The sequence below is a fragment of the Anser anser genome, assembly GCF_964211835.1.
Source record: "Anser anser genome assembly, chromosome: 3".
Taxonomy (NCBI): domain Eukaryota; kingdom Metazoa; phylum Chordata; class Aves; order Anseriformes; family Anatidae; genus Anser; species Anser anser.
The window spans coordinates 63,692,968-63,702,984 of NC_139722.1; the positions used below are offsets into that span (position 1 = coordinate 63,692,968).

Consider the following 10,017-nt stretch of genomic DNA (forward strand, 5'->3'; position numbering starts at 1 on the left):
CCAGATTTGGAGACAGTAAGAATTTCTGGCATCTTGCACTGGTGTGAGTTGCTGGTGTGACAGCAAAGGGATGTGCAGGTACGTGCAACTTGAATTCATGTGTCTACTGAATCAACAATTCAAACAAAAATCTGTTGAAAGAACAAAGTGAGACCTGGGTTACATAAGAGGGCAGTTAAGATGATCTCTTCTAGCAATAAAATCTGCAAATCACAGGGTCAGATCTAATGTTTTCTAGAGAACGTGTTTCTCTCTCAACAGAGACCTCCATGCGCGCATGTGGTGCATGTGTATGCCTATTCACAAGCACATTATATAATGCAACAAAAGCTCAAGAGAACAATATTGTACAAAACAAGAACTGCATAGGTTATTTATTATAAAGATAGTTATTTAGTTAAAATATGCTGGAAAACTGACAATATGGCCATTACCTAGCAAATGACCTTGTAACTCTTCTACACGCCTTTTTCAGGCTGAGCCTGTGCTGCCTGTCTCGTGAGAAACCTGTTAAACAACATGTTTACAACATGTTTACTGCAAACACTAAACACTTTTGCAAAACTAATTTCTCATGGGATAAGAAGATGGGCTGCATTCAGGATCACTAACTACCTCAAAGGTAGGAGGAGACAAACGTAGAGCTGGTGGCCAACTTTCCTGCGGGAGAGATGTTACGGGTACTTTTAGCAGGATCTCTGCTTGCATCTGTGTTGTTCAAATTGTCATTGATGACACAGTAAAAGACGTGACAATGTGTGTGTGATCCTATTTCAAATCACACGGTGAAACAGCCAATGGTTGTTTTACTGAAAAACACAAAGTAATATGCGGGGGTGGAGGGAATAATCCTAATTATCTGTAACAGAACGATTAATTACTACCACTTTGGAAATAGTTTTTGAAATCACCGTGGATAGTGCTCAGCAGTTTTCAGAAAGGCAAGTAAGATGTTGGAAATTGTTAGGATTGAAAACAAAATAGAATGCATCGTTATGCCATTGTATATGCTTTACCCACACACTGAATAATGCTAACAATTCTAGTAATTCAATCTCAAAAAAGAACAAGGAATGATGTGGAAAATTGTAAAGAACAACAACAAAGATCACCAACATGGGAAGGCATTCAGCTTTCAAGAATTAAAACTAAGACTCTTCAGCTTGAAAATAAGATGAGCAGTGGGAGAGCTGTCATGAACACGATGGGGAAAGGTGAAGATGAAATAATTCCTTGCTTACAACATGGGAAATTGAAGCACTTACTGAGTTTTCAGGAAGGAACGTAAAAAGAAGCAAGAAGAACTGCTTTTTCACATAGTTCCATAAATTAATTAAGCAATGATTGTCATGGGATGACATGAAATGAAAGTTTAAGTTTAAGGAATTAGACAAATTCACAGACAAATATCCATCTCTGGCTTTGAAATGTGATGATTAGGGTATAACCTTTAGCTCAGGAAATCCCTAACCTAATCCAGTAAGTGCCAGGAGCCTGGAGGGAAACCAGGGGATCAACCGATAGTTTTAATTTACTATATTCTTTTGCCAAATGCCTGCACTTGGTTGCTGCTGGAGGCAAAACACTGGGTTAAACTGACTGCTTGATCAGATCAGTGCGTCTGCTTTGGTTTTCTCAAGCTATGCTTTAAATCTTGTGTTGCATAATTCCTGGTTTGGGCTGCCTTGATGTAGAATTGTAAATCTGGGAGGACAGAAACAGTGCAATGAGATGCTAATCAAGGTCAAATTAGAATAGTCTGTGTTAAGGTGGAATCTCATGACTTTTGGGGACCACTCATGGTAAGTACAGAAAGAGGAATTTGAATCATGAATCTGATGATGACCTTAACCAATGATATGAAATATGTATGAGCAGTATCTCCATGCCTGCCCTGTGTGCTTGTAAAGGACTATTTTACATATATTTTGTTTATTTGTTTGTTTGTTTTAAGTATCATTTTGTGGGAACAGAAAAACAGAAAATCACCATCTTCATAATTTTCACATTTCCTGCTCTCTGCTGCTGCCCCTATAAGGACATACTCAGCCACTTAGTCCTTCTGCTGCCCAGATCATTTTCATACTTTGGCAGATCACTGTTGCCTTCATTGTCATGATAACAGGTGGTTTTGATTACTGATTTACCTAGAATTATTTTAACATCACATGACAAAGAAGGGCAAAAAAAAAAAAATTGTATAAGCACACTATGTTTTGATAGTCTCCTGTTATCTTCCTTAGGGCCAATACTTGGGTACATGACATTGTTTCTTTACAAAAGACAGAATTCAAATTTAAAAAAAAAAAGTGTACTTCCTCAAAAAAAAAAAAAAAAGATTAAAAGAAACTAAGGTAAAAATTTATTTATTTTTTATTTTATTCACATTTATTTATTTATTTGTCTTTTTCAGACGTGTAGTTAGTATACTTCTTATAAGTCAGGGTCTGTGATTCAAAACAGATTTAGAGAAGATTTTCTAACATAGATTTCATAATAATAATATCAACTTTGGTATGAAATGTCCCAAACTATTGCTCAATCAAACATAAATCATCCATACTAACGATTACCTTACACAGAACAAAGGCCTACATTATTTGTGCAAATGTAATGCTGTTCTGATGACTAAGGAATCTAGAGTACTTATGTGATACAACTGAAAACATGTTGTTAAAAATAAAAACATAAAATTAACACTTTTATTCTATACTACTACATAACTGGAACATTTCCCATACTTGCTGAAGTACTAATTAGATTCTATTTTAATAGGTTTATCTTATATTTTCCTTAAAGTTCTGTCCATTTTACTATAGTATTTAATATTGTGTTGGCCAACAATATGATCATAAGAAAAGCAGTATGTACATATGCCAAGTACGTGTGCCAGGATATGCATAGTTACAGTGCTCTTCAGATGCTACACTTTTCAGAGGATTCTCTCCTTTCTTTTGATTCAATTCAGACAGACTTAAATCTAATTAATTTCATTATAGACCTGGGAATGTAGCCCTTAACTTGTTTTCTCAATTATCAGGGTTTGGTTTTTTTGGAAAGAGCACCCCTTACAAGTGTTAAATATGGCTAATCTGTTTGTGATTATATATTCTGCAGCTATCACTTGCTGAATATTATAGCTCCTTGTGCAGAAAGCAGCACTTTTTTAATAATCAGAAATTCTGGTACACATAAATAATGATTTTTATTATGTAAGGTTAATATTTTATTAAAAACACTGACATTTAAAAAAAAATGAAAAAGGAAGGGATGTGATCTCTCATACTTCCCTTGAGTGATGAAAATGGATCTTCATGGTATCATTTCCACTGTATAAATCAATTCATCTAGCTGCAGGCTCTGCCAAATGAACCCCAGCTGCGCTTCTATAGTGGTTTAAAATGCCTTTAGCAATTTATTCATTCTTGTACAGCATAGCGATGGACCAGACCTAGCTGCACAGCTCACAGCCTGAGAGAGTGTCTCAGTTTTGCCTTTAGAAGATGGTGCATGAAGATGTGAACTGTGGGGACTGGAAGTAGCCTCTTACACCTGCTCTGCTCTGGGGGCAGCCGTGCCTGTTGAAGAGGTGGGAGAGGCAGCTGGGATGGTAGTGCCTGAAGCTAGTGGGCATTTTCAGAAGAGATTTTGTGCGAGTCAGGCTGCTGGCCAGGAGGCTGGTGGTGGTGGTCTCAGTGCTCTGGAGGAGTTTGTGCTGCTCTCAGTTTTAACGCCTGTGTCCCTGGGAGAAGATACATACAGAGTACATATTTCTAGGAGCTGAAGAGGATGCAAAGAATGACAACAGCAGCAGCAAATCAAACTGCATTCTATCTACAGGGTAGAGTGCAAGGACGTGGAGCTGAATGAACAATCAGATGAAAATGCAACATGACTTAATGAAAGGTAAATTATGTTAACCTTGTTCATTAGTCTTCTCAGATAAGAGAACCGTTTGGCATAGTATCACCTGGGGGAACCAGGTGCAACGGAGAGTATGGTGCAAAAACAGAAAGTGACTGAAGGGACACAACGTCCAGGCTCAAAGAGCTGTGAATGGAGTTAAATCCAGTTGGAGGCCAGTCACAAGTGGTGTTTCCAGGGCTCAGTTTTGCTTAATATTTTTATCAACAGTCTTGATGAGGGGATCGAGTGCACCCTCAGTAATTCACGGATGATATCAAGTTGGGTGGGAGTGTTGAACTGCTTGATGGTAGGAGGATTGGAATAGGCTGGATTGATGGGCTAAGGCCAACTGTATGAGGCTCAACAAGGCTAAGTGCCGAGCCCTGCACTTGGGTCATAACAACCCAGTGCAGCGATATGGGCTTGGGGAAGGGTGGCTGGAAAAGCAGCAGAAAAGGATCTGGGGGTGCTGGTTGACAGCTGCCTGAACATGAGCCAGCAGTGTGTGCAGGTGGGCAAGAAGGCCAATGGTACCTTGGCTTGTATCAGAAATAGTGTGGCCAGCAGCACTAGGGAAGTGATTGTCCCTCTGTACTTGGCTCTGCTGAGGCTGCACCTCAAGTACTGTGTTCAGTTTTGGGCCCCTCCCTACAAGAAGGCCTTTGAGTTGCTCGAGCATGTGTAGAGAAGAGCACTGAAGCTGGTGAAGGGACTACATAACAAGACTTATGAGGGGTGACTGAGGGAACCAGGGTTGTGACAAGTGACAGGTTTTGAGGTCACAGCCTCACGTTGCACCAGGGGAGGTTTAAGTTGGACATTAGGAAGAATTTCTTCACGGCGAGGGTGGTCCAACATTGGAGCTGGCTGCCCTGGGAAGTGGTGGAGTCCCCATCCGTGGAGGTATTTGAGCGATGTGTGGATGTGGCACTAAGGGACGTGGTTTAGTGGTGAATTTGGTGGTGATGGTCGGACTTGCTGATCCTAAGGGTCTTTTTCCAACGTAAACTATTCTACGTTGGGAGAAGAGTCGCTGGAGCAGGAGTTACTAGCAGGTTGGGAACCGATTTTACGTGACACTTTCATCAGCGCCTTTGTCACAGGCGGGACGCGGTGCACTGACACCAAGCCGGGGGTCACCGCCGCGGCAAGGAAGCACCGGGGCCGAGACGCGCAGCCCTAGCGCCGGCTCCTCGCAGGAGGGCGCTGGGGCGCTCGGCCGGGCGCCGTCACCGGGGCCCGGGGGGCGGGGAGGCGGCGAGGCGGGGAGGCCCCGTCCCCTCCGCCGGCCGGCCGGGCGGAGCGAGGCACCGCAGCCGCCGCCTTCACCCTGCCCCCGGCGGCGGGCGGCGCCGCGGCCTGCGCCTTCCGGGGGGAGACAGCGGCGGCGGGCGGGGAGCGGGTGAGTAGCGGAGCCTGGCGGCGGCGGGGCGGCTGTGGCCGGCCGGCACCCCACGCCCGTTCCCCTGTGCCGTGTGCCGGGCTGCCCGGCCGCGGGGAGCAGCGAGCGGAGCGCTTCGCCCCGGGGGGGGGGGTCCCGCCGGGGGGCTGCGGGCGGGCAGCGAGCGGGCTCGGCCGCCATCTTCTGGGAGCGGGGCGGCTGAGGTGGGCGAGAGCGGCGGGGTGCGGGTACGGGGGGCTTGGGGGCCGTGCGAGGTACCCCGCGGTTCAGAGAGCTGAAAGTTAAAGGGAAAAAAGTGAACTTTAAAGGTGCTGAAAGGACGTCGTTAAAAAGCTAACGATGCCATCGCGGTGACCAATATCAAATTGGCAGTTTGAGCAATTAGTAATGATAGTGTCAGCGTTTCGGTAATGGGTCATGTTTTCCCTGGTGACTTATAACAATATATTTAGTGCTCAGTGAATAAAATACAGACGTTCGTAGAATTCATCTCATGCAATTAGAATGCTGAATCCGTGTTGCCAGGTGATTTTTAGGCAGGCTTTGAAGAGGTGGTAGCAGGGCAGCCCGGTGTTGTTGTAATGTTGCGTGTTAGTTTGTTAACATCCACTTGGGTGTTTGTTCTTAGGGTGGGTTAGGGGTGAAACTAAGGGATGAGGCTGGGTCTGAAACCTCTGCTGATAGTAAGCTTGCTTAATTTTGCATGTTAAAAGATTTTTTTTAAGTGAGTTTTTAAGTGAGTCTTTTTTTAAGAGGCTGAAGATCAGCCTCTGTTAACCTTTTTGTCTCAGACAAATTGGTGAAGGGTCAGGAGGTGGAACTGTGCCACCCCTACCTCTTTTAGCTCAATAAAAAAGGAAAGAAGGGGAGCTCTTCTGTTAGGAAGGGTTTGTGATGCATCTGGATGCTAATTTTTAACTCCATTTACTTAACCAGATCTGTGCAGAAATGCTATTTCTTGAACAGTAGCGATGGTCGCTATGCTTACAGGTCTGAGACTCTTTTGGACAGCGCTGAGCTCCAGGGTCGCTCTCTGTAGCTTTTATTCCAGCCTGTGTTCCCAGCACCAGCAAAAGCTGCATTTGACACTTTGCTTTCTCTGTGGGGCACAGTTTCGTGTCCTTACTTCGATGCCCACATTTGCTGAAGGAGTTCCGCATTGTGTTGATGCTGCTTTTTGTACTGTATCACAGAACAGCTTTTTAGGTGCCTCTGGTTGTTAATGCTTTGTAGCCAAATAGTACTTTGCGTGACTGTAGTGCTGCCATCTACCAGGCTGCATGTGACTGAAGTGATGGAAGGCATTGATGCACACGGGAGGAGCTTTCACAGCAAAGAGGTGCATGAGATAAGTTTTGCTTCTTGGGATCAGTATGAATGGAGATGAGTGCTGGCTGCCTTAGGACACTTCCGTGGCTTGTCTCTGGTTGGGTTTTGCTCTCGGTAGCAGACATGTGGCAGATGCTGTCCTTTCAGGCGTGGCGTGCACAGCCCTGCTGTAGCCAGCTGGATGTCTGGGCTGTCTCATGATGAGTGGAAAGCTGTGGTGGGGTTTAAATACACATGCAAACGAAGGCCACTCACCTACCATGCATATAAGGTCCCAGAGGGAAACATAAAGGAAGATGCTCCCTTTTTATTGTGGGTGTCGACAGAAAGTTGCAAAGATCCTGAAGACCTGTGATGTTAGCAGGATGCTCTGTTTTTGTGGCTGCCTGAAATAATGATTGGCCTAAACGCTTTAAAAGCCAAACCAAGCAGAAACACATAAAACCACCTCCCCCCCATTTTGAGATGAGTTCCTTGTGTTTGTGTATAGAAGGTACCAAGGTGGTATTTTCTTCTATCCATTTCTCCACAGATGTGGGGATGTGAAGGCTCTTTATCCTTTCAAGGCTAAAATCTTAGAAGATCCTCTAATTATGTGCCTCTGGGCTACTGGGATTTACAGAATATTGTGATACACCTGATGATCTGAGAACAGGCCAAGATGAACATGTGCAAAGGATTTACGGGTCTCCTAATAACTTTGCTAAAAATTTATTTTATGTTCCAGACCACAATGAACGTGGAACATGAAATTACCCTCTTAGTTGAGGAAATTCGGCGGCTGGGAACCAGAAGTAAGTATTGTATACCTCTGAACATGCAGATGTAATCATGGTATACCAACCTGTTGTGATCCTGGCAAATTTAGTTAAGCAGGCTCAGGTAACCTGAAAATATATATTCCATATATATTTATTGCTAGGCTGCGTGGTGCTCCCAGTGTCCCATCCTTTAAAGCAGTCCTGTTGTGAAGTTAAACATTTAAGCCTTTGCAGCAGAGGAAGCAGACCTGAAATCCTGCCCCCACTAAAATCAACTGCAAAATTACCTTTTTTAGACAAAGATACTTGCTACAGTCTTCAAAGAAATGACACCTTTATATTTCATCTCCTTCCTTGGTAACTTCTGTATTTCGAAAGTCGTATGCTTCAGTTTTATTCGTCACAGTGTTGTGTAGAGGGAATTGATCTGTATGGCTGAAACTGTAATCCAGGAGTTATACTCCCAGCCTTCGCTTAAACTTCTTTAGAATGTAGATTTTTATCTTAAGATTGCTTTTCATTGTTAAAGCTCCACTTTCTTTACAAATATTTGTGCAATTTGTGATGTAGGACCTGCTCACATATTTAAATTCTGATGCAGTTTCATTTAACTGCATTTCTTTTTCAAAACCTGATACCTAAATCTTGTATTTGATATGACTGTTTAAGAATTGCTGCTTAAGAATAACCTAGATAACCTTTTAAAATTTTTTTTGTGTGATAAATTACTTCACATTATACCTTCTTCAATGGGAACCTAAAATATTAATAGGTGGAAAAAAGAAGTATTTAAACATTTTAGGTCTTCAAGACATTTTTCCTCCTTATGCTTCAAAGAAGTCTGATAGCCTGCATTGTTCATAGGCTTCAGAAAGACATCAGTCTTTCATAACATAAACGTAATAGATATGTTCCTTGGTACAAATCTCTGGGACGGGCGGGAAAGGAAAGTCTTAACGGGCAGGACCTTTGTCTACCATTAATCATCAGCATTCGTAGTATGTTTCCCATTATGAAGTCAAACCTCGTGGAAGTGAAGTCAGGTTACTGGCAGCTGGGAGACACCATGGGGCTTACCTTCAGCACACTGACTGCCTATCACTTCAGTTCCCCCAGTCATCTCCTAACTGAAAGAATATCTGCATGTGTTTTCATGTTTTGTCTTTGATTTAGATGCTGATGGACAAGTGAGCGTGAAATTTGGTGTGCTCTTCGCTGATGAAAAGTGTGCGAACCTCTTTGAAGCCCTAGTGGGAACTCTTAAGGCTGCAAAACGACGAAAGATTGTCACTTATCAAGGGGAACTGCTTTTACAAGGTGTTCATGACAATGTTGATATCATACTACTGCAGGACTGATGCAATATGCATTTCAGTTGTGTGTTAATTGGATTGTTTGAGACAATGACTTGCAACATCCTCTGTATCAGGCTGATTTTGATGTATTTTCTATGTCTTTATAGTTGAAAGGAAATGATCCTATTTTGGAAAAACATTCCCTTTTGTAATTCTTCCTAAAACAGTACTGTACATGATTAAGGTAAAAGATGCCGGTTCTTTTTTTTTTTTTTTTTTTAAATCTCAGGTAATACTCCTAAATGTACTTGATGGTTATTTTCAATATATGAAGAAATAGAACCGGTGTCTTAATGTTTACAAATCTAAATGTGCCACGAAAGTATAAAATAAAAGCACATACTTCAATTTATATAATTCTTGCAGTGGTTGATTCTCTCTTTATTTGCAATGTGAAATGAAGGCAAACTGAATTTCTATAAGCAACATAGTTAAATGACTGCACAGAAAGCATGCCAGCAAGATAGAATGTTCTTTCTTTGTTACTGCTCCCCACTCCAAAGAATGGGCAGTCTTTGACTGAATCACGTGGCAAAATTATTTCCAAGAGTTGGATGTGTAAGTAGTCTGGCTTCTTAACAGGTTTGTAAGCAAACCGAGCACGACATATTCAACAAAGCACAAACCAGTAATAATTTGCTTCTGTGTGGCAACCACAGTTTACTTCCCACACTGCTGAATTTCCTCAACAGAGTTTGCTGTAACCTCCAACCCTTCCTGCCTCTGTGATGTTCCTTCTCTTAGTGTAAGGAGGAGTGGCTAAAGCAAACCAGTGCTGCAGCAATTCCTCATTGCTTCCAGCTCCATCAAAACAGTGGCAGTGAGGAATGCAGGTTAAAGCAGTTGTAAAGCTTCAGTTTGACAAGGGAAAGAGCACATAAACACACAGTAAGCACGATCTAGTTTTCCAGCTAGAATTTCCAAACTCATTGCCTTTTAATTGTATTTTTTGGTATTGTCTTTAATTTTTCTCATGCATCTTTAAGAGACAAATGTTCACTTGCTTGCATCGGATTTTGTTCAAGGACCAGATTGTGCACAGAAATCCGTGAATGATAATGCACCTTGTTCATCTCTAGCAATGTGGCAATGTAATATGTTTTTTATTTTTTCCCTAAGTTTCTGAAAGAGGTAGGTGTGGAGCTCCCTGAATGCTTTCATGCAGTCTTCTCCAGGAGGGGTATAGAAACTCTAGGTTGTGATTATTTCCCCTCACAGAAATCTTAGGTTCTTTAGATCCCTTCAGGAGAGGAGAGGGGAAAAA

At 42.5% G+C, this 10,017-nt stretch overlaps 1 protein-coding gene across 2 annotated transcripts; it reads left to right on the plus strand.

Moving 5' to 3' along the window:
• Window positions 1-5,156: 5,156 nt before the first annotated feature.
• On the plus strand, window positions 5,157-9,102 carry ABRACL (ABRA C-terminal like). 2 transcript variants are annotated; one of them, XM_083830443.1, is made up of 3 exons: window positions 5,157-5,308; window positions 7,365-7,431; window positions 8,572-9,102. In XM_083830443.1, exons 2-3 carry the CDS (start codon window positions 7,371-7,373, stop codon window positions 8,754-8,756), a joined length of 246 nt encoding a protein of 81 aa, XP_083686569.1. In that variant the 5' UTR covers window positions 5,157-5,308; window positions 7,365-7,370; the 3' UTR covers window positions 8,757-9,102. The 2 variants fall into 2 exon arrangements, with proteins under 2 accessions (XP_083686569.1, XP_083686568.1); XM_083830442.1 differs by lacking the exon at window positions 5,157-5,308 and adding an exon at window positions 5,373-5,511.
• The last annotated feature ends 915 nt before the right edge of the window (window positions 9,103-10,017 follow it).

Bases quoted from the DNA above. Each gene is read 5' to 3' on its own strand.
- ABRACL (XM_083830443.1), top strand. From the start codon at position 7,371: ATGAACGTGGAACATGAAATTACCCTCTTAGTTGAGGAAATTCGGCGG. The intron at 7,432-8,571 runs GTAAGTATTGTA...TCTTTGATTTAG, and splicing joins TCGGCGGCTGGGAACCAGAA to ATGCTGATGGACAAGTGAGC.